Source organism: Pyxicephalus adspersus, chromosome 4 (genome assembly GCF_032062135.1).
Source record: "Pyxicephalus adspersus chromosome 4, UCB_Pads_2.0, whole genome shotgun sequence".
NCBI classification, from domain to species: Eukaryota; Metazoa; Chordata; class Amphibia; order Anura; family Pyxicephalidae; genus Pyxicephalus; species Pyxicephalus adspersus.
The window spans coordinates 90,715,469-90,739,554 of record NC_092861.1 but is presented as its reverse complement, the minus strand read 5'-3'; the positions used below and the strand labels follow the sequence as shown (position 1 = coordinate 90,739,554).

The window sequence follows — 24,086 nt, the reverse complement described above, 5'->3', positions numbered from 1 at the left end:
CAGTAATTCAAAGTAAAAGTGATATACACTGGCCAAAAAGTCACATGCTATATTATTTTGTTAGCTTTGATTATGCTCCACACTCATCATGGTAGCATTTTGATTATTCAATGTCAAAACATCTATTTACGGATAATGGAAAAGTATAAACACTATGTAAAGTCTTCTCTAGCACATCCCACAGATTCCCAATAGGGTTAAGGTCTGGAGTCTGTGGTTGCCAATGTGAAATGATGTCAAATGATTGCTAAACAACTCTTTCACAATTAAAGGCACATTGGAATATTCCCATGCCATCAAGAAAAAATAAAATCCATTGCTAGAAAATCCTGATGCCGTATATTCAGGTAGTCAGCTGACCTCATACTTTTGGCCACATAACTTCACTAAACCTAAGCAACTAAAACAGAGTTTCTCAACATGTTTATTATGAGAAAACCCATTTAAATAACTTTTAGGTTTTCGTAGAACCCCTGCCATATTTTACTATATCCAGGAGGAATGTGTCACACATTGCTGGCTATTGGGAAGAATGTCACCCCTACACATAACCAAAAAGATTATTGCAATCTTTTAAACTGACCTGAGAGACACAAACTGTTCATTGCTTGAGCAACCTGCAGCAACTTTTGTCAAAAGCCTAGTTGAGAAACACTAAAATAAAGTGACCTGGCCTCTGGCCTCTGCAAGCTTGGGGCTTTTAATGTACCTAATAAAAATGTAAAAACATTGTATTTAAAGGAGGAACAGAAGTACAAATTTATTGAAAAAGTATGGACCCTTCATAGAGGTATATAAAGTGTGCAGAACTTGAAGAAAAAAAAAAGCACAGCGACCTTACCTCTAAACTCCAAAGCTCAAGTTACTTTCACTAGTATAGTATTGTTAATTACAGTAACTACAAAACAACGGCCTCTTTCTGGGCTGATTGACAACTAGTATCCTCAAGTCTCCCTTCTTCCCCATCTATCGCTGTCCGTAAACCACCTCATTTATCACTTACTTAATGACTTTCCTTTCAATTACACGTAGTGGTAGAAAAATGATTAAATTATACATACAACATATGACATAATAGACATATGGTACGATCAGCTCCATCCACAGGTGCAGAAGTAAGCTAAATGTTGTCCTGTCTTGTTATCAGAGTTTAAACCTTACTCCTCGCCAAATCAAGGATTTTTTTTTTTTAAAGCACTTCAGCTGTTTAACAATAGGGGAAGTTAAAGGGGTTTTGGATGAACTGTGTTAAGCAGACTACAGTTCACCTTTATTGCTCCAGAATCTACCACAAAAATTCAATATTAATTTGGGATAGATAGACTCTAAGTGCTAGATCTGGACTCACAGGACATCATTTATATCTATCAAAGCAGGGTAAAATATGATTTTCAACTCATTGGGTACAAGGTGGTGTTATTTAGATGTCCTTTTCTCCTTCTTTTTAAAGCAGCATTACAGTCTGGAATAACAATATATTGGCTCAGTCAACCTGCATAGGTACTTGGTAAATGATTCAGTGCCTAGAATTATTAATGGTGTGGTGGATCTATATGAAGAGAGAAGAAATTGTGACTATAGTTCTGCTTTAATTTTTACAACAGCACCTCAACTGGTTCATTGAATGACATATGAGCTTTTGTGTTTGAGAGATTGACCTAAATCCCCTATTTGGTTTTTATTAGATATACGTATACTTTTTTCCTTTTAATATATTGTTTCTAGCAGTGAGATTTGAGTTTGTTGCTAACTTTGCAGGAATGAGACTGACCTTGTTATACCTGATGCTGCATTTATAATAAGCTTTCACTCCACAGGAAAGTGTTATTAGTGTAGAAAAATGAGTTGTGAGTAACATCTCACTTGTAAATAAAGTTGTAAATAAACTATATGGCTAATGTTAAACATATGACAGTTGTACAAGCATATTAGTATTTAAAAAGGCACTACACTGTCCAAAAATTGTTTAGCTGCACTTAAAACTGATATAAGCCAAAAACCATCTAAATAATATAATCATGATCTATCTGTACTGTAGACAATTAAACAAAACTCAATAGGACATTATTTTTGCATAAATCTGGTACTAAAGTAAAGCAAGCAAAAAACATAATTTGACCTAGAGAGGTATTCATAATAAATTATTATTAGTAGCAGTATTTACCAGCTTGTAAACTTGAGCAAAAGGTTGAGGCAAAATTCTGTAAAGTTGAATCAACTTCTTCCATTCTTTGCAATGTCAAAAGCCTTGGAATAAGAGCTTCCAGCGACTGAACAAAAAGTCTGGCACTATGCTGATCTGCCTCCTGGTTTTTCAGGAGCTTTAATGACAAGGCAGCAGTCCTCAGAGATCTATGACCAGGGCAGTCTCTTGGAGTCTGATCTTCATCTGCCAGTGAACAGTTATCAGAGCCCATGTCAGAGACATCAGATCTCCCAGAATCCTTTTCTGCAGCCATGGAATACTGATCACAAGAATCAAATTCTGTCCTGGAAAGATCTTGTTCATCAACACTAAAATTACTTTCACTATATCTTGAGCCATAAGATCTTGTTCTACTGTCAACAGACAAAAAATTGGTTATGTCTGGATAGACTGTAACATGACTTCTTTGAACCACATCTGGCTGATCCACAACATCCAATTCAGGGTCCTTGCTGCTATTATCTCTGACATTTGGGGACTGTAAATTATTCCCTTGGCCTTCCATATTGTCCTCAGGAGTGGTTTGCCCCATATCACCTTCTAAGGTTGTCTGTCCAGTGTCTGTGGTCACACTGATGCTAATATCAGGACTCTTTTCAGTTCCCAATTCCCAAGGTGTGTGCTCGGAGGACAGAATGCGCCTCTGCCACCTGAAGTCTGCCTCATTAATTTCCATAGACTCCCTGCTGGATTCAGCACCATCCCTCAGTTCCTCGAGACGTCGGAGGAGATGTTGAACCTGGTCTTCCCTCAGACCTTTCCCTTGGCTTAGGTCATCTAAAGCTCCAAGTAAGGTGCAAACACAAGACACAGATGCATAGCAAGCTTCAATACCTCCTTTCATACATGCCTCTGCCATTCCATCCATAATCCTACAACACAAAACAAGGATTTCAAAAATTCAGTCTTTTAGATAACTGAAACAGAATAAAATTGTTGTTCTTTTTTAAACTAGAAATTCCACCTAGAAATTCTTGCATAGTCTATTTTTTTACAACATGCTGCCTTACAGGTATTTGGACATAAATCACATTTGGTGTATTTTAGGTGCAACAACTTGTAAGCCTGTTCTAATTAAATATCTAAATCTCTGAATGCAAGCATGTTTAAAATACAATTTAACACACGCACACAATGCACATGAATGCATGCTTGTATTACAATGGATAACGCAAATGATAAAACATTTTCATCACTTTAGCAAACAACACAGGAAAACTTACAGTTTTAAAAGATCCAGATGTGACTTTCTTTTTGATATTGAGCGCTTTCTAGTCTCTGGTTCAGACGTACATGGCCCAGCAAGGTCAAACAGCCTTTGAGGACTGCTAAGTATCTAGAATTGAGAAACCAAGCAGATTCATGAGCACATTTGTCCCATGATCACCGATATTAGGATATATTGTTAAATGATCACCAAGGAGGACTCTCAGGGAGCCTGAGAGAGAGGTGTGGTTTAAGTGAAAAGTTCCATGAATTCTTTGCTTGAGAACATTTAAAAGAAAAATCAACACTGTAATGTAAGAATGCCATGACACTGATATTTGTTTAAAAGGTCCTGTCTGCTAACAATTTCTGCAAAATGTTGTATTATTTACCTAATGTATACTATATTCTAATACCAGTAAGTAACAGTAAATACAATGGTAAAAAAAAGGTAAAAAAGATAATATCCATAGAGGTACATACGTTTTATGGACTAATAAAAGAACAAAACTTGACCACAGGCCCTGTGGCAACATACAGTGTTGCCTTTTAGCCTCGCTCCCTCACAATGCCAGAGCGAGTAGGCAAAGGTATTCACAACTGTGGTAAGCTCTGCCTCAAATAGAAGGTAAAGCCCAACTAAATCCATAAACTGTAAAGGGAAAATTCTAATAGCATAAGAATGAAGACTACTTTTGGTAACTTTCACCTAGGAATCTGAAATTTTGAGTACTATACCCCTATGTAGAGTGAAAATGAAACTGGAGTTCAACTTAATGTTGCACTGGAGCACATGAAATTATTACCATATTCTTGACAATCGGTTTAACAGAAACCAACCTTGAGCTTTCTGGCTGTTTAAAGTGTGAAGAACAGTAATGCCAAAGATCACAAGACAAACTAGCAATCATTGAGTGAGTTTTTAGCAACTTAGAAACACCCGGTGTCTATTAACTTTAGAGGGATATCAGACTGCCAAGATCCTTTCACTATGTGAATTTTTAGGATGGATTATTCCAGAATACCTAATGCAACAGTTGAATGCAGAATTGTTTTCAACTGTTTTTTGGATGCTTAGAATACACAAAAACAGCACAGGTCAACATTAGGCTCTGTGTATGCCCAAGGCACTTGCCCCATTACCATGGTCACTGAAAAATATTGGAAAGTCAATCCACTGGAGACCACAAGGAAGTAAAATGTTATTTTAGGGTATACTTTTAACATATATAGTATTTTAAATAATTCTGGCTTTACTAACCTCTTTCATGATTTTAATGGCTTCAACACGATTTTGTGGAGGAGCATACAGCAGAATGCGATGGTAGAGAGACTGCAAGACAGGCCTCATAGACTCAACTGAGCCCATAAGTCGAACTAGCTCTGCTGCAATGTAATAAATAGTTCTAGCAACTGGGCCACTGAGAGCAGGTGCTGTAGAAGAACAAGCTGATCCACGACCCTGATCTGCTACACCTGTTGAGTGGCATTCAGAGTCCACACAGATGTTATTATGTGCAGAGGTGATAGTTTTGTCATGGACTGGGTTTCCAAGGATCACTACTAGAGCAGGGCACAGCTGCTTCCTGCACAGATAAGAAAAAAAGTAAAAAAAAACCTTTAAGAAGCATGACATTCACAAAGTTTTACACAGTTTTTTTCACATCACAAACTTTAAAATGAAAGATTACACAGCTCAACAAAAAAACATTTTTTTCCCTTGCCAAGGATTTTTCATTATATTTAGTGTATTTCAGGTCTGCTGAATCCAAAAATGGCATCAGATTCATTGAATTGGCTCTAGTTCTTGTGATACAGGAATCGGAATAGACAATTTTACCAACAACAAATGTTAACACAGCACATTTTTTTAAATCTTTATTTACACCGATGTTTTGCATTTTATATATTAAATGTACCATTATTTTCATGAAACTTTCATTTGCCTTCTTTTTATTCATACATTTTCTTTTTCACAGAAATATGAGTTCTTCAAGAAGAAGTTTTTTAAATGACCCTAATGTAAAAAAGAATAAACATTACAGAATTTGTGAAACAAGCATATCTTGCATGTTTTGGTATTAAACTGGGGGACCAAGATAAGTATTGGGCTCCCCATATGGTATGCAAAAAAGTTTGAAATTTGGTGTACCTATGGTATGTTGAAAGCCCAAAAATCATCATATTTGATTGTGATTTTTGTGCTGTGAATGCAAAAGGTTTCAATCGTTACAAGAAAAACAAGTGGGAGTACCCTGATTTGGAATCAGCAAACGACCTGTGCAGCATGGTGCTGATGTTCCCAAACCAGTGTTCAGAAAGCCCCCTGATATTCCTGTATCCGACATGGAGCATATACAGGGTTTGGAGTGTAATCCAGGAGTTAGCAGTGGAAGTGAATATGAAGGAAGTGTTTCATCAAACCAGCAGTTCTCCCAAGAAAAGCTCAATAATTTATTATGTGACCTATGTCTATCAAAACAACCATCTGAACTTTTAAAATAAAAGGTGGTTAAAATAACGGTTTACAGAACAAGAGAGGTGAAACCCCTACCATATTTCAGTGACGATGGAGACTCTGTGTACTGTTGTAACATCCCTGGACTACTAGCCCATATGGGAGTACCAGAACACCGAGCAGAAGACTGGCGGCTTTTCATAGTTTCACTCGAAGTTTGAAATCTGTGTTACTGCATAATGGCAACTGCTATGCATCAATTCCAATTGGTCACTCAACAAAACTTAAAGAAGAATATGAAAATATCAAAATAGTCTTACAAAAGCTTTGCTATCATGAACACCAATGGATATATGTGTTGATTTAAAAATAGTGAACTTCCTACTTGGACAGCAAAGTGGATACACAAAGTACCTATGTTCCATCTGATTGTGGGATAGTAGAGCAAAGAATGATCACTGGAAAAAAGTGACATGGCCTTCAAAGGTAAACTTGAAAAAAGGTGCAGCGAACATCATTAACGAGCAAATGGTTGACAAAGAAAAAAAAAAATCATTCTCCCTCCATCACACATAAAGTTGGGATTAATTAGGTAATTTGTTAGAGCTTTGAACAAGGACTGTGATTGCTTCAAATAAATTTGTAGATTCTTCCCTGAATTGAGTACTGAAAAATTAAAAGCAGTAATCTTTGATGGACCCCAGATTCAGAAAACTGATAAATTATTAAAATTTCACAAGTTACATGACTGATACTGAAGCTTCTGCCTGGCACAGCTATGTCATGGTTGTCAAGAACTTCTTGGGTAACCATAAAGCACAAAATTATGAATAACTGGTAAAAAACTTGCTCTTAAACTTTAAAAATTTGGGTGCTACTTTGAGCATAAAGTACACTATCTCCATAGCTATTTGCAGAAATTTCCAGAAAACCTTGGCTATTTCAGTGCGGAACAAGGGTAGAGGTTCCATCAAGATTTAAAGGTGATGGAAGAAAGGTGTCAGGGCAGATGGGATAGACACACGATGGCAGACTACTGCTGCAGCCTTAAACATGATTGTCCTGATCATCAGCATAAAAGGAAATCATACAAACTGAGTTTTTCAATTACTTATTTTATATTAGTTCTGTAAATATACTGAATATAGAATATATTGACATTAAGCATTTAAAAAATTACATTTTTGTATACATATGCATATCTAGTTTAATTTTGCTTATTTTTCATGTTTCATTATTTTTCTATAAGGTTATTATTAAGGTCATTATTTCAACTAGAGCCAATCTAGCAAAACCAATACCATATTAGGAATCTGTGCATGAAACATAACCTAAAATGGCTTTAATCTGTTTGGCAAGAAAATGTATGTTGGCTCGTGTTATTAATTATAACAAAGGCAAAACAAACAAAAGTAAAAATAATCACAAACAATAACTACATATCAATACTGTTACTTACCATATAAGGTCCATAAATCCCTTGTGATTATTTAAAGCAGAAGATGAACTACTAAGCATCGACAGAATACATTCTAGATACAGAAGCTGTAATGGGTGATTTTCACTGTAAAATGAAACAAACATTTAGAAAGGTGTTGAACATCAGCAAAATAACCAAAATTTTGAGAGTAAGTTCATAGCTATGTATGTGAGTAATGCATGTTAACACATGTTATATCTGCCCATTTCTTTTTCTTCAAGCTCCGACGACTAAAACCCCTATATATTGTACTTGGCAAATGTGTTGTTAATTGCAGTTGCAACTTTTACATGTTTGTCCATGGCATGCTGTGCAGGGGTGATCTGTAGAATAATATGCCGTGCCAAACACACCTACCATGTGCATAGGTGTGGATCTATTCTAAATATCCGGTCCAATGAAAACAAACAACAATTTATTTTCACGATATAAAACTTGTGAGTAAAGGTCAAATATTTCTAAAAACATTGTAGTAATTTTTCTTTATAAACACACACGTAAAAATGGTTTCATTTTTGTAAATTTGCTGTTTTTAAGGTTCATTTATGTAAATAAACATGAAGGTTATGATTTCTTTACTATTAATTACTGTGGCAACAAGCATCATTCAATCAGCAAGGTAGCAAACAGGCAAAACAGATGGCCTCACGGAAATACAAAGAGACAAGAGCATAACAGACTACAACAAATAATAAGATCTGGTGGCAATTTGAAACAATATTGCCAATGTTTTAGAGCCAGTAAGGAACCCTGTATATGAACTATAAATGTATACAGTTTATTAAAGTGTAAAGCCCAATTAAAAAACATGAAGGATTTTAGGGGGAGACGAGTTAAAGTGTATCCATACTATGAGATTATGAATTGTAGTTTATTGTGTCGTGTTGCAGGTAATTTATCTTAAAGATGGTCAAATTTATGGACAATACTATATGTTTGTTGCTATAGCAAGGAACAGACTTGTTGAGTTTGTTATAAAACCAATTAGCTTAACATACAAAACAGGACAATGTATTATGAGCATTTAAAGTATTGACTGATACTAACTGAAAATAAATTTTAATTTTACAAAGAAAAGAAAAAAAATGAATATTTTTATACAAATGTTTCACAAGCCACTTTGTAGTTTAATGGTATTAAAAAACTACCTCTTTGTTTCAATCTGTTTCAGTTTACATTTTTGGTAACCTGAGGGTGTTCTGAGTACTGCTGGTGTACACAATGGCCCGGAAATCTAATTTTTCTTGTGTGATTGGCTCACTGTTATTCCCAAGTCAAATTCCAGGCTTCCCCCTCAACAGTTTCATTTTTGGTAATGTATTTTAAGTAAATTTTATTGTGTAACCTGTAAACACAATACTTCATACTCCAAAAGCTACCAATTCAGTTGCTTTATTTCATTATGCTGGGTTGTAAAGACCTGCAGGCATGATAAGTGTTGTAGAAATACTCACCTTTTTGCACAGGTCATCCACTAAATGGATGAGCAAGGCATCGCTCCATCGCTGATGGAAATTCTTCAGATTCGTCAGCCGCCAGAGGAAGAGTGAAGACTAATTCTTTAAGTCAGCCAAGCAGCAACCTGTGCAAACAGGTGAAGATTTTTCCATCCTGTCCTGTCCTGCATGGCGATCCTGGTTGATACTGGTGGGTTGTGATCACCCCTAGCATTCAGACACAGTTAAGTTAAATCTAAAGCAAACCTTGATTACACAGAACTGTGATGACAACCCTCAAGGCAAAATGTATAAACTTATTTGCAACATTGCTCATCATATTTGAATATATGAAAACAGCTGATGTCAGCCTTACTAGCTGAAAAATGTTTCCTATTTCCAATGTAACCAGATGTATAAAAATGACTATAACCTAATCTATAAAAAACTAAACTACAGCTAATCCTAATCAATAAAACTTTTTATATGCTAAATATACAGTGTCACAGTACTTACTTAACCACAGCTTGCAATTTGTCACAAAGTACAGTGAGCACAGATACAACATCATCACACAGGGACTCTATGGATGGACCAGATTCTATTAAGAGATGAAAACAAGAGTACATTAAATTAATCAATGTAAAATACAAAAATAGGATTTATTAATAAAACCATGTTGCTGCTCAGGCTCACTTGTTTTTGTGTATCTGCTTACTCTAGAGAATAGCCCATAAAATTTAAAACAATATTGGTAATACGCAGAATTTAACGAGCTTGCCCTCCTTAACATTTCATGTAATTACAAACAGACTTTTGATCAGATAATTGTATCCTGGCAGCCATCGGACTGAAGGAGTTCTAGCTTTATTTACAAGACATCTTCACCACATAGGAAGTTACATAGACTTCTGTTGGTTAATATTATACAGTATTTATGTAGCGCCAACATTTTACACAGTGCTGCACAAAGTTCACACTCTCACAATCTAATGTCATATATCTTTATTACAGTCCAAGGTCAATTTTGGGGGGAAGCCAGTTAACCTCACTGCATGTTTTTGAAACTTGGGAGGAAATCGGAGTTCCTTGAGGAAGCCCACGCAGACACGGGGAGGACCAGAGTGCTAACCTCTGAGATACCATGCTGTCTAAACAGGTAGCCCACTAATCTACCCATGATTTTACCAATGCATACTCATGTGCCAATTTAGATCAGTGGTGGCAAACCTTTTGGATGTCACAGACAACTAAATTTACAGACTCCGGACCAGGCATTTGCGAGGAGCCGTGTCACTCAAAGGGGAAGACACTTTCCCCAGAGAGGCATCATTAAGAAAGAACCCGCCCACTCTTCAGAGACACAACCTGCCCACCAGACTGAGCTTGCAATCCATACGGGGGACAGAGCCGTGGACAACCAAAATTTTCTCGTGGACCACTGAACCAGTTGGCGACCGCTGATCTAGATCACAATCAGAATGATGTCTGTTTGACCACTTGATAATAATGAAATGGCCATGTTGATATGTTTAAATTGCAGCGGTTCTTTTAAAGAGAGGCCCATATGTGTATTTTAAATATTCTAGTAAAGCAGTAACACAACAGTGACAATAAAACAATATTATATCACAAACATATTCCACAATTGATCAGCAGGAAATGCAAACCAAATTATCCTAACCTCACATATAATTGTAAAATGTTTAAATTTCAGACAAACCTCCTGATGGTGACAATCTAAAAACAAATGTAAGCTGACATTTATTGCTCCTTCCTCCAAGGTAAAAAAAAAAGTTTAATTGTTTTAAGCTGTGTACACACTTGCAATTTTTGTCGTTGGAAAGGATCTTTCACGATCCTTTCCAACGACAAGGGAGTGCACGATGCATGAACGGTGCTGTACATACAGCACCGTTCATGCTCTATGGAGAGGGGAGGGGGAGAGCGACGGAGCGGCACCCTGCTGCGCGCTCTCCCCCTTCCCTTTCATTAGGATCGGTCGTCGTCCGTGGATCCGGCAGGTCGGTCGTTCGGACGATGGACGACACCGACTGTACACACGGCAGATTTTCGCCCGATATTTGGCCGATGCCGATTATCGGGCGATAAAAATCTGCCGTGTGTACGTAGCCTTAGGTTACTATGTGATAATGAATATCACTGCTGTCCAAACAGTCTTATTAAATACACCACATGATGTTGACTGTGTGATAAGGAAGAATAAATCCTCCTTTTCTATGAACAATTTTATATGGTAAAAATAAACAAATTATCTTTTTTCTATCCATAAATTAATAAATTATCTAGGGTTAAGGTCATAGCTACAATGATATATCTGCTGCTTTATAATATTCACCTATTTCCCACTTTGTTAAAAATATGCTTGGTGTGTTTAAAAAACACTTAGCAACAAGCTATGATAATGCTGATCATTGATATGCATTGGATAGCAACTTGGTTTTGGTTTTCTAGTTTTGAATAATATTCAGTTTCAATATCAGGATGCCAAACCTACCCTATCATACCTTATTAGGAAACTTCAAAACTGCAATATCCCAGTTCAAAAGCTAATGAAATTATGTGCAGAATTAAAACGTAACAAAATAATTATTGTATAAGTTTGTTGCTTCAACAAACAGAATGAGATAAATTTTGAACACTGCAAAATTTAATTGGATTTCCAAACAGTCTTAATTAACACGGCACTGCTATGTTTTATTACTACTCTTAGGTAAACAATGTGTGAAGAATAGGGATGTTTTGTAGTTAGTTTTACAAAGACCTCAAAATCATTAGGCAGTATGAATGAAAAAACAGATACTAGCTACAAAAATAAAGCTCTACAGACTACAATTTACCTAATAAAACCATGCTTTTAAAACCCAGAACAAGAGCACAATATTAGTGTGTCACACAGCCAGTGAGAATTAGCCCCCTTTCATTTCATTATAGGACTCTTTTTTTTAAAATCACCCTTATGAAGGGAACATACCTTGACTCCTGAATTCCAGTAGTGCTTCTTGGATTTCAGTATTCTGTTGAGAAAATAGTATATAATTTATTACAATTACAAGATTCCAGCATTCTCTAGAGATAGAATTGTATATTAATCACAAATATAAAACACACTAAAAATGCTATTTTTGCACTTTCTGAATTTTTTTTTTTTTTTTGAATAGTCACTCAGCGATGGCTGAAAACCCCCAGCCATATCCACCTCCTCTCTGGTCCTTTCTCCCACTAGATGTCCCAGTGTCACTTACCCAGAAAATTAAGGCTATACGGCGAGTGCTGGACCCCATTGACCCACCCACCAAGGAGGTGACACTATAATGCCATGTACCAACAGTGTAAAGATGCAGAAATATGATAGCATCAGTGCCTTATTCTGCATGGCTGATGTTCATCCACTGCTTGGAGATAAAAAAAAAAAAAGATGATCCTGTGTGCCATGTGGTCAATCTTAAGACCCCTGGAAAATACAGGTGTAATCAAATTTATATTCAACACTTTTCACAGCATCGAGAGATGTGGAAAAGACCATTCACACCCCCATTGAATTGGCTTTTCCACATTGGACACCAGGCACCCTTTACTTTTCCCAGTAGCCATATATTTAGTCCTTAGAACTTTTTTTCATATACAGGAGCACCTGGCAATATTCCCCTTGTTCTGGGTGGTAAAGTGATACCGAGACTGTTTCAGGGAACATCGAGTTGCCTCATGGAATCAGGAGAATTTTTTTTCTCCTGTGGGAGCAAATTGTACCAGGGTTTTTTTTGCCTATGTCTTGGATTTTATCCGGTATATGTTTATTTTCCTAGTGGTTGAACTTGATGGACTTGTGTCATTTTTTTATGTAACTATGTTCTCAATGATTTGCAGAGCTTTAGTAGGAGTATTTTTTGCCTAACACAAAGTTGAAGTTGCCTTTGAATATCAGTTTATAGTTTTTATTTTCCTATGCTTTCTCATCTCTTGAGAATAATTATTTTGCAATAACTTTTTGTGTCAATACCATCTCTAGTTTCAGTAAAAAACATTTTGTACTACTCTATACTACTACTTTACAGATTGGACCAACAGATATAGCAGTCTTACAGGAATTATCAATTTTGTTCTCCAACTTCTTACCCCAATTGTATGTTATAGTCTACATCTACCAAATAATATAGCTAAAATACAGCTGGTGAGAGCATGGTAATGACCACATAAAAATAAGGTCAAAAGAAAATTTAGATGTATAATAACTTTTAGTAGACAAAATAAATTGCAGTTTTAAATGCACCTAGTTTTTAGCTCCTAGTAGTTGGGGTGACGCTCTAGCTTAAAATATGCTGCTGCTCTTTCAGTGTCCAATAAACAAGCAGGTACCTGTTCAGGCTGTACTACTTTATTACACTGGGGATCACAGATCTGGCTGTCTTGTTTTGTATAGTTTTAATCAGAGATTGGGCAGAAATAATAAAACTTTTGACAGGTAGGACTAACCAAATGTATGTTTTTCACCTGTGCATTTAGCTACTCATCTAAATAAAAGCGATCTCCATTGTATTATAAAGCGTTTAGTTTTACATGACAAGGACTGTTAGGAATGTATGAGACAAAGGTGAAAACGGAAGGATGTATCGGTGCTAGAACCTTGGATAACAAGAAACAGAAAACTAAGATCTCTTTACCTTTGCCCTAGAGATGTCTAGGATATATTAAGCATAGAAGCAGTTTATATACACCTCATAAAAAATGTACATTTTATGAGCAAACTATTACAAATACAGAACAGTTCATAACCATATCAACACATAACAATTTCAGTGATGGTAGCAATAGCATTTTGTTTTAACCATAACAGATTTCCCCTAACAAATATCTTATTCAACGGTGCTTATACCAAGGGAGTTCAAAACAGACAGAAAAAAATTGAAATGATGTCTCACCGGGCTGTCTTGCTTCTGCCGTAACTGTAATGTCAGGTCACTTAACATTTGACTGAGTGTAGCTCTCACAGCTGTGTTTATACTTCGCTGATGACAGCTTGAAACATAAGTTTCAATACAAAGCTGGATAAAAGACAGATAAGCATTAACTAAGAACCCAAACTCAACCTGAGTCTACCCTTTAATTGCCAAAGGAACAGCATGGAAGAACACTGATCACACCTGCCAACTGTAATGATCAGGGTCACATACACTAAAGAGCAAAATCCACCTTTCCAGTGCATTGCCATGACATTTATTTTCAATGGACTAAGCCAACAGAACCCTGATGCAGAATGCATGATAATGTACTAAAGTGTATTAATTATGGTGTGCTGTGTGGAATTTTTTTTTCTTTTTTGTTTTTGTTCATTGTGGTGTGTTAGCAGCCCATTTAAAATTATTAGACTGCCTTAACGCAAAAAACCTAACACATGACACAACCCACATACATTATTGTCCCACACAATAACAGCATTGTGTATTTCAGCCCCTAGAAATGTGATTACTTATTGTATACTTATATATGTTACAAGAACATTCAGCACAGCTTACAGTTAGTAATTATTCTTATTTCAATTTTTGGACACAAAATTGTTTTTCAGACATCGGTATGAACGGTTATCTCATAAGGTGATTTATGCCTTATCAAATTATTCTGAGCCATGATTGGATCAGAAAAAACAGAAATTACCCAGTGTAATATACTTGATCCTACCCGGGGGTCACAAAAGGTGCGAAAACTTGTGTATGTACAGGTTCCAGGGTAAATGACCTGGAAATGAAGCTGTACAGTGTAACTACCGCTGAGAAAAGTGAGGTTGCCAGGTTGGCTTCACTTTCTGGTAAGGCTTTGCAAGTGAGTAAACATACAGACCTGCAAAACATTTTGCCAGGTAACATAGTCCTCCTATTTCAAATTCAAATGTGGATTGGGCCAATCATTTATTTATTAAATATAGTCTAATCTTAAATATAGTCTCTAACAATTCAGTTCAAACAGGTTATGGTAATAAGATACTAGATGATTACAGAAACTTCAAAAAGTGCTTAGACTGTTTCACCTGAAACATATCTTAGAAAAAAAAGGAGATAGCCACTGTAAGAAAAAATATTTTCCATATATTTGTATCAGCAAATCATGGCAGCATTTTCCATAAAGCAGTGTAATTAGTAAAAAAAAAAAAAAAAAAAGTTTTGTTTAAATGCGCAGCAGCTAAGAAATTTGCAAAAACATGATTGCAAAAAACAAGTGTTCAGTTAGACCGGCACCCTAACACACACATTCAGTACTGGGCAATGCACCTGCACTGCATTGTGGTATGCTGTGTTTTTAAGAAAGGGCCATTTATGGTTTTCTTAACGTACAAAATTTTAATATCTGTATGAAGCACATAAAAAAATTAGATTAGGCAAAATTAATAATCAGTAAACAGAAAACCATACTGCATTTCAAACCATGATACCTCTAGAAAAGAAGTGGGTTGCAGAGGACCAGGGAAAATACGACGACATAGGAGGAACAGGATATGTGAAATGGATGCTCTTATCATTTCATGCAACCGAGTGGATCCTGTTTTATGGCATGCCACACACAACTAAAGACGGAAGAGTAAAAACACAAGGCATAAAAGCATAGCACAAGAAGCAATGCACAAAAAGGGATGTACTAATAAGGGTCCAAGTGAACTTATTTTTATCATTTATTTACAATTCTGTAATGTATAACTAGCTATTTAGAAACTAAGATTTTCTAAACAGCATTTTGGTGATATGTATTACAGAGAATCTATTCAGTATAATGTGGCCACATACAATATATCCACTTAAACCCATTTACATCCCATTATACATTCCACAGAAACATTCAAATCCATTATAGGAGGCAAATCCTATTATTTTTAAAAAGAGAATTTTAAATAATGAAATAGGTATGCACAAAGTACTACCAAAGATATTATTTATATGTATACTTTATTCATGGTAACAACAACTATTTTTTAGTAAATCTATTTTACATACAATGAATTAACTGGTCTTGAAGGTTATTGAACTTCTTCCATTATAAAGTATTTGAGGAACATGCTAGGCTTGACATCATGTCTCCAACTAAAATGTCACATATAAACTCATAAGGAGAGGGGTGTACCCCTCCGAGCATTTAGTTGTGTGGGTATTCTGAAAAGCCACTATACATTCCATTCATTTGATTCCTTGAAATGGATTATCAAGATTTTTATGCCAAAAGTATGTATATGTAACTTCCAGGAAAAATTTTATTAATACTATTAAAAACTATTGAATAAGAAACAAAAAACTCTGTTTAAAAAGCCTAATAAAATATATTGCAGCAATAACAAAAAAATTCTGTTTTGTAAATGACCTGTTGATATTTCTCTTAGTTAATGTATAATGTACAATGTGTTTAATTCACATTTTAAAGGCAGTTATTATTTGAAACCATTTTTTTTTCTATGGCCTCCTATAGTGGATGAATGCAGGGTTAATTGCAAGGTGATTAAAACAGAACTCCAGCCTTAACATATTGTTTTAGAATACATTCAAAAGACTTAAATCTTCTGTCAGGGGTTTACTAATGTCTTTGACCCCAATAGGGAGATTTAACCTCCATTTTCAGCTTTGACAATATTGGGCCTGATTTATTAAACCTCTCCAAGCCTGGAGAGGATAAACTTTCATCTGTTATGCTGCGTGACACAGCAAATCTTGAATGGATCAGGAATGAAAGCTGAAAAGCTAATATATAGCAAATTATTTAAAAAAAAAACCATTTCAGGTTTGCTGGGTCACCCAGCTTCACTGATGAAAGTGTATTCTCTCTAGTCTTGGGGAGCTTTATTAAATCAGGCCCAATGTCTTCAGGAGAGCAACCAATAACCCCAGTGGACACACAGACGTCATGAAAACCTGATAAAAACTGACAGAAGACAGAAATTCTAAACTTCTCCATACAGTTTGTGTCCCACCTGGGGATATCTCCCCATGTTTCATATGGTAAAAAAATAGCCAAAAGGTTTTAACAACTTCTCCACCAAAAAAAGTTTGTTTTCAGGAGTTCTACTTTAAGAATCTGTATTAAAAGCATTATTAGAGAAGATGATGGAACAATCTGGAGACAAAGATTGCATGCTGGCTGAATCAACATACGGCTATGTAAAACATACCTCAGCAATCTTCAGGACTGAACTACCATTTAGTTCAAACGTTGATGTATATGTTATGCAGAGAAGGACCTGCAAGTGAAAAGGATAAACAATTTTAAAGAATGTAAGCACTTTGCTAAAAACGAATCATCAGGTACAGGTATCAGAAATCTTCACTGTTATCATCAGGAAACTCCTTCCTTGAATCTTGGTTTGGGAGGATTGCGGCAGTCAAGATAAACGTCCTTTCTGGGGTACTTTACTTGTTTTGCACGTTCCTAATCCACCTACCTTGTAGGTCCCTAGACCTACTTCAAACCAAGATCATGGAATTTATCTGGGGCCGTAAGGCGAAATAATAGTATCACAATGCTCACCCCTCAGACAAAGAGAGGCTTGGGAGTCCCAAATTTTAGATATTATCATAGGGCCGACCAAGTGGCACAACTTTCTCTCACTAACAAATAGCAAATGATTTTTATGAAATACATTCCAGGTTTGCTGGATCACCCAGGTTCGCTGATGAAAGTGTATCTTCTCTAGTCTTAGAGAGCTTTAATAAATCAGGCCCAAAATCTCTAAGAAATCTCTCATTGTGGGCCTAGTTGAATTGAAATATAAAGTTATGCAGCGTTGGTACTTAGTTCCCACCCAGACTGCTTTCCAGGCTCCTCAGAACTGGTTTAGGGGGTGAGGGGGCGTGGGCAGCATGGAGCATATCTGATGGTCCTGCCCAGTGGTGCAAGAATATTGGGAGAGAGTTTTCCCAAATTGTCTCAGGTGTTACATACCTCCATGTCTCCAAGTTTGCAAAGTACTCTCTCGCAAAATTGATATGCCTCTACCGAAATATCCCAAAAAATGGTGTAACTATTTGCTGTTATAGGTCAGAATCACACCAACATCTCTCTTGCCATGTTGTGGACAAAACTCAACTGGATAATGGTAAACGTCAAACTTACATGCACTCTCAAGGCCATCCCCCATGCATTCAAACTCACTTAGAATCTATGGACCGATTATTGTCCTCGATACAGAACCCTTCCTAACATGGACTTCCTTTTTTCTCCCCCACCCAACTCTACCCTTCTACCCTTAATGCCCCCCCACCGGTTGTCTGCATGTTCCCCCTATACATGGGTATTTTTAACATAAGGGCTTGTATTGCTTTATGTGAATTTTACCACAGGTTTTCTGGTCTGTTACTTTATATTTGCTCTGTTTATATTGATCTGTTGCCCTACCCCCATACATTATTTGACTAAAAATGTATTGAAATAAAAAAGGTTAAGTAGTTATGATACTCGGTGTTGGCAAAATAAATCCAAGGCTAGGATTACATAGAAGATTATTATTAATGAAAAATGACATAGGCAGACTGCTGTACACATATCAGATATTTTCCTGAGACGAGCACAACCAATAATTCCTGGTGACAATTATATAGAATGCACCGTATATGTAGTCTAAGTCTGGATATTAATTTCTGCATGATTTGTGTACAAAATCTCAGCAAAAAAATATTAGAATGAAGCAACTAGTGTACAAATAGATTACCAGATCTTTGTGAAGTTCCTGTTTTGCAACAGTAGGATGCCTAATTCTGCACATAAAAATACATCTGCAGGTTAAGCACCAAGACAACAGCACGGGTTTACCAGCAGCTGGAGATGAACAGACGGGTTATTCTGGTTTCTAAGTACACTTTAACTGTTGACTTTCCAAGAAGAGACATTTATTTACACTCAATCTTATCAGAAAGGTACACAGTACTTTTCAGTCTCCCCAGTTCACTGAGCATTTAAAGATTTAAATTGTGTTTATGCTCCAGGTGAACCTAAATCCTTCCATTTAGCCTGGAAGCACGTATATTTGGATTAGTTATTTTAAACTGGTTCACAATTGTGCCATTGGAAATTTATGGTGGGTTCAGACACCTGAGCAACTGTATGGTTTTCTCAGCGAAATTGATCAGGAGCCTTGTTCATTGGCTCCTGACCACATGATTACTATGATAGCCAATCAAAGTAATCACAATTTAGACACAGCAGTAGCTGCTGTGTGCACTCCCCTTGTCAATAAATGAGAGTCATATATTGAGTCATTTATTGTACTTGTTTTTACAGACATGGCTTCTCCATTTTGGCTTCACTTTTGTTAAAAAATACATTGTGGAATCTGTTGTGTGTTGTTTTATACCCAAGTTTAGATTTAAATAATTTTAGAACCTGCTCAGGACCAGTTGATTTTTTATTATGTCCTGTTATTTAAAGCATTTTAACGTATTTCATTTTTTCCTCCAGATCATAGTGTATATATATGCCTTACTTCTCACAGAGATCACAGTATACCTATCTTTGATATACTGAGTATACCTCTATCTTTTTTTCCCTTATCAAATCAGCAACAATTTTGTATAGTGTTCATTCAGAGTAATGATAAGTAGATCAGTGTAGTACTATGGCTGCTTTGACTATAAGAAGTTATATCCCTACCAGAAACGATACCAGTTTGTGAATGCTGGCGGCAGTGCAGTTCAAATGTTCCGCTTACTGCAGATCAAACCCTGCTGTAGTTTGTCAATGTATGTCTGTTTACAAAGTACAGTTTAGCAGTTTAATCTTTTCAAGTTGAACAAATTCCTGTCTTCGAAATATTTAGCAACTAAATAACCACCCACAAAAATCGACATTGTATCATTAAAAAGCAGGCTGGATGATGTCATAAATTTGCAGCAGACAAGAAAAAGCATTTCCTTAGTTTATTTTTCCCTCAAGTGACCACAATGCCCCATCCTGGTAGAAAGTCACATTAATGCGTTGGTGTGCTGTTATTAATCATTGTTAATGGCACCCAAAACGCTCCTTACCAATGCACTTTAAAATATATAGTGTGCATTTGTCTGTAAGGTGGTGTATTTGACAGCCTACTCAAATAAATGAGCTGGCGAACGCAGAACATTGTGATGCATAAAGTAATAGGTGTGCATTTAGTAAAATTTCTATACTGAGAATAAACAACTAGACATTTTTCACACAGCCAGATATCACACAGGAACTAGTGTCTGCATGATTTAGGGATTACACATATCTGTACATGTCCATCTGATTTTGGCACAGGATAATGGAGCAATAAAGATGGTGTTGTCATGCTTTTACATTATTCCCCAAGCCAGAGTTATTTTGTGGAATATTACGTCTCTGCTGTGTAGTCCGGTCCCAAAGTGAAGAATTATATGAAACACCCAGAAGCCAACCCCATTCATGCCTTTAAGACATAGCTGCATGGGTGCATCCAGCAAAGGATGCAGTATTCCCAAGAAGAGTTTAGGCAAAGCTTTGACACAAGAAAAGCAGTGCCAATTGTAATCTATGTATATATATATATATATATATATATATATATATATATATATATATATATATATATATATATATATATATATATATAGTGTGTGTGTGTGTGTGTGTGTGTAAAACGCATGGAGACATTTCAACCAAACTTGCTTTACATATGACGGAGACTTATGTGAGAGCACTGCTGATCTTTGTATAGCGCTGTGCTATATGTCAGAGCTATATTAGGATGAAAGGCACCAAACTTGCTATGTTCTACAATCACTAGGAAACGCATCAACACATTTCAACCAAAACTTGCTAGATATATGACTCAGACTCATGAGAGTGCACCGCTGATCTTTGTACAGCATTGTGTTATATGTCAGAGGTATATTTGCATGTGTGTATCTATTGCTCAGTGACAGTGTGCCTTTTCCTTATATTTTTACCACCTGCATTCCTCATATCCCATGACGTAGCCCATCACAGTGGCCCAATAGTGACTAATAAGAGGGATGGGGGTAAGCAGAGAAGTCCAGCACTACCCAAAATTGTCAAGAATTCACATAAAATGGCACTTCTAATTGATACATGACTGCTAGTTGCTGCATGACATACTCAACAAGAGCTTTTTCAGAATTGTTTTTTTTTTTTTTGCTTTTAAGTAGCGTTAGCATTATATATATATATATATATATATATATATATATATATATGTAAGGAATAGGTTGATACTGTGACCCTCTACACCAGCGCTCGCCAAACAACTGACCACAAGAAAATTTTGGTGGCTCACGGCTCTGGCCAGTGCGCCTCCCAGCAGGCGCAGGAGAAGGACCCCGCTGGGGGGCCGCCGGCCAGAGCCACAGACCATGTCTCCCGGACACAACCTGGTTACTCTCCCATTGCAGGTTCACTACGGGTGGTGGGTTCTGGCATCATAACGTCACTATGGGCGAAGTTTTTTCCCCTTTGAGTGTCACGCATCTCCCTGTGCAACCTTTTCCGGTCCGAAAAGGTTGGTGACCACTGCACTACACCATAAAGAGGCCTGGTTATCCAACTCTGAATCAAAAGCATGATCTTTAAATGAATCTTAGAAATACAATTTTTTTGTGGCTGTAACTATAGTCTACTTTAGCTATACCTATAGCAAGTTGACTATTAAAATAATATTGTGATATACAGAGATTCTGATACCATCTTATACCTTTATTTTACATCTGTTTTGGATTATGCATTTCTCTCCTTTAGCATCATTTTGTTTTAATAAAATGGAAGCCTTTTTAAAGGGGGCTGTGTACTATGATGACATGTGTTAACCCTATTTAGTTAAAAAACAGAGATAAAGAGCACACCAGACTGTTTTAGGTATCTTACACTTAAAAAAAACTTAAGACACTCAATAGATATGTAGGCTAGAACTGGTGACCAGATGCATGTTGAATATAACTGGATTCTTTTCTTCCCGAGATATGAAAAGTGAACAAACGGTGCAAAATAAATAAAACTTGTTTTCAGTGCATAAAATAATTAGATCAACAGGAAAGTCAGACAATAGCACAGCATAGGTCTCCATTAGTTTTGTGACTGATAGTTATGATATTTGTATGTTCTCCTCTCCTTTGTTTCTGCGACGTCCCATTCCTCAGCCCAACTTCCTGCCTATAGATTGGCATCATATGGGAATGGAGGTCACAGAGACAATGTAAAGGTATGTACCTATTTATGCTTTAGAGAACATACAAATCACTTAAAAAAAAATAGATATCCATAGTTCAGGTACATTTTATTGATATTCTGTAATAGGGCTGGTGATTCCAAAGAAAAGGACTACATATTGTATCAGTACCATTGCTTCTGCTGTTTATATTGAGGAGAAAGGACGGCTGCATAGATGGTTTCTATGACCATGTCTGTTGGACTGTTATGGACTGCAAATGTTTAGATTTTGCAAGAAATAACAAGGTAGTTTTCTGTCTGGGCATGTTCAAATGATGCAGCTCTTACTGTAGTTATAATTAAAACAGATTTCCATAAATGCAAACACTTTTTTTATTGTATACTGCATACCTTCATAACCTCAACCTGCAGATCTTCATGAAGAGATGGAGTCACTTTAACAGCATTGAGCATTTGGTTAAGTAGCTGCCGCTCATCTGAATCTGTTTCCACGGATACAAATCTGTCGTCAGCCAGAAGCTTCTATAGTAAAACCATAGCAGAAAAGAAATGCGTCAGCTTTGAGGTCACCGACTCTGCTTATTGTGCAACCTGTCATCTGAATCCACATAAAATCTTTTCTAATGTTTCCATGCCATGATAACAATATATCAGAAAGATGATGGAGTATAATATACAACTTGTAAAAACATACAGTTCTCAATTGACTAATAAAGAACAGCTTTGAAAAGGTGGGATACAAAGCATTTCTTTATATGTAGTCACCATGGATGTTGCTACAAAAATAAACTGTGTTTTTATTGAAATAAAGATAATAATAATAAAAAGTCAGAGGCTGGGTCCTTCACAGTTAGGGCTATTCCTAATTGTATTAGAAACAATAACAATATAAGTAAGCTTTACAAAAAAAATGTATATCACCAAGTCTAATTTCATAACTAGTTCTTTTTTCTCTTTATTAAATAAATATCTATTTACACCAGTGCACCCTGCATTACAACACACCCCAGCACATGGTTATGCACTACCATGTGTTGCCAGAATCCCTCCAAATGTTATTTTTCAACCACTGTGGTTTATTAGGAACCCTATTTAAGTGAAAAGTCTGCATTAACATACCAGGCCTTAACACACGTGTTACATGTACTGCAACAGATTGGGCTGATGTGAATGGGGCTCAAGTCAAGTGTTTTTCAAAGGCTGACAAAAGTGGTAAGAGATTTTTAAAGAATTTACTTACATAATTAACATCAAGGAACTTCAGAGATAACTATTATTGGACAAATATTTTTTTTACTGTATATAAATGCAAAGTAGAATTGTATGTGCTGGTCTGATTTTTTTAATCTTTACAAATACCAATTATGATTTTCTTCTGCACATCTATTAAATGCCCTAGCTAAAACACATTACAATACTATCTCTTACCTGCATTCCAGCCAGTGCATTCTGAGCCAACTTGATATTTTTTGACTCCAAAGCAAGTTGAAGAGGAAAAAGGCACTTTTCCCTAAAACACAAGGAATTATTAGATACTTACTTATATGCAATTAAAAATAAACATCATGCTCTGAACTAGGTTGGTGGTATCTGCCCAATGATTTAAAGCTATCAAATCTAAAAAGGAAATAATAGTTCAAAGTTGAAAAATCTACATCTGCATAGGTTTCTCCCTTCCAGCACCTTTACATGGCTGCATATTATCGGAGTAAGTCATTTTTTTCAAATTAAAACATGTACTTTTGAAGTTCTACCTGGCAATGAAAGCTGGGATCAAAACCTCTTGCAAAGTCCCACACACACCTGTTAAACCCGATGCAGCTTCATATGATGGTGTGGCAACAATGCTACACTGCTTATGAATTCAGACCAGAGTTGACACGATTGCTACTCTGTGTCTTTACAGTGGACTAAGAAAATGTTATGGTCACTGCCGATTCACATGTCTTGCCAAACCCATTCCTACCCTTTAATTGACAACACTGACTGCTGAAACATTCCCACTATGAGCTGCAGTGTCTGGAAATGAAGTAAAAATTTCCCTTACTTAGTGGAGGTTTTTTTTTGTTTACTTTATGAAACTTGTGCATCTCAAAATATAATAAATTTGGTAGATGTTTGTAATGCCATTGAGGA

The 24,086-nt window shown here is 36.2% G+C and overlaps 1 protein-coding gene across 2 annotated transcripts in view; it reads right to left on the bottom strand.

Annotated features, from left to right (window-relative positions):
* ARFGEF3 (ARFGEF family member 3) overlaps window positions 1–24,086 on the bottom strand; it is a 59,598-nt gene that overhangs the window by 27,726 nt on the left and 7,786 nt on the right. For both annotated transcript variants that reach the window (XM_072408955.1, XM_072408956.1), the window contains exons 3-12: window positions 23,379–23,460; window positions 22,341–22,472; window positions 16,951–17,019; window positions 13,727–13,849; window positions 11,782–11,824; window positions 9,303–9,387; window positions 7,330–7,434; window positions 4,674–4,998; window positions 3,430–3,542; window positions 2,165–3,078 (exon numbers count right to left, since the gene is read on the bottom strand). In XM_072408955.1, the coding sequence (XP_072265056.1) occupies window positions 2,165–3,078; window positions 3,430–3,542; window positions 4,674–4,998; window positions 7,330–7,434; window positions 9,303–9,387; window positions 11,782–11,824; window positions 13,727–13,849; window positions 16,951–17,019; window positions 22,341–22,472; window positions 23,379–23,460 (1,991 nt within the window). The remainder of the gene's footprint in view (window positions 1–2,164; window positions 3,079–3,429; window positions 3,543–4,673; window positions 4,999–7,329; window positions 7,435–9,302; window positions 9,388–11,781; window positions 11,825–13,726; window positions 13,850–16,950; window positions 17,020–22,340; window positions 22,473–23,378; window positions 23,461–24,086) is intronic.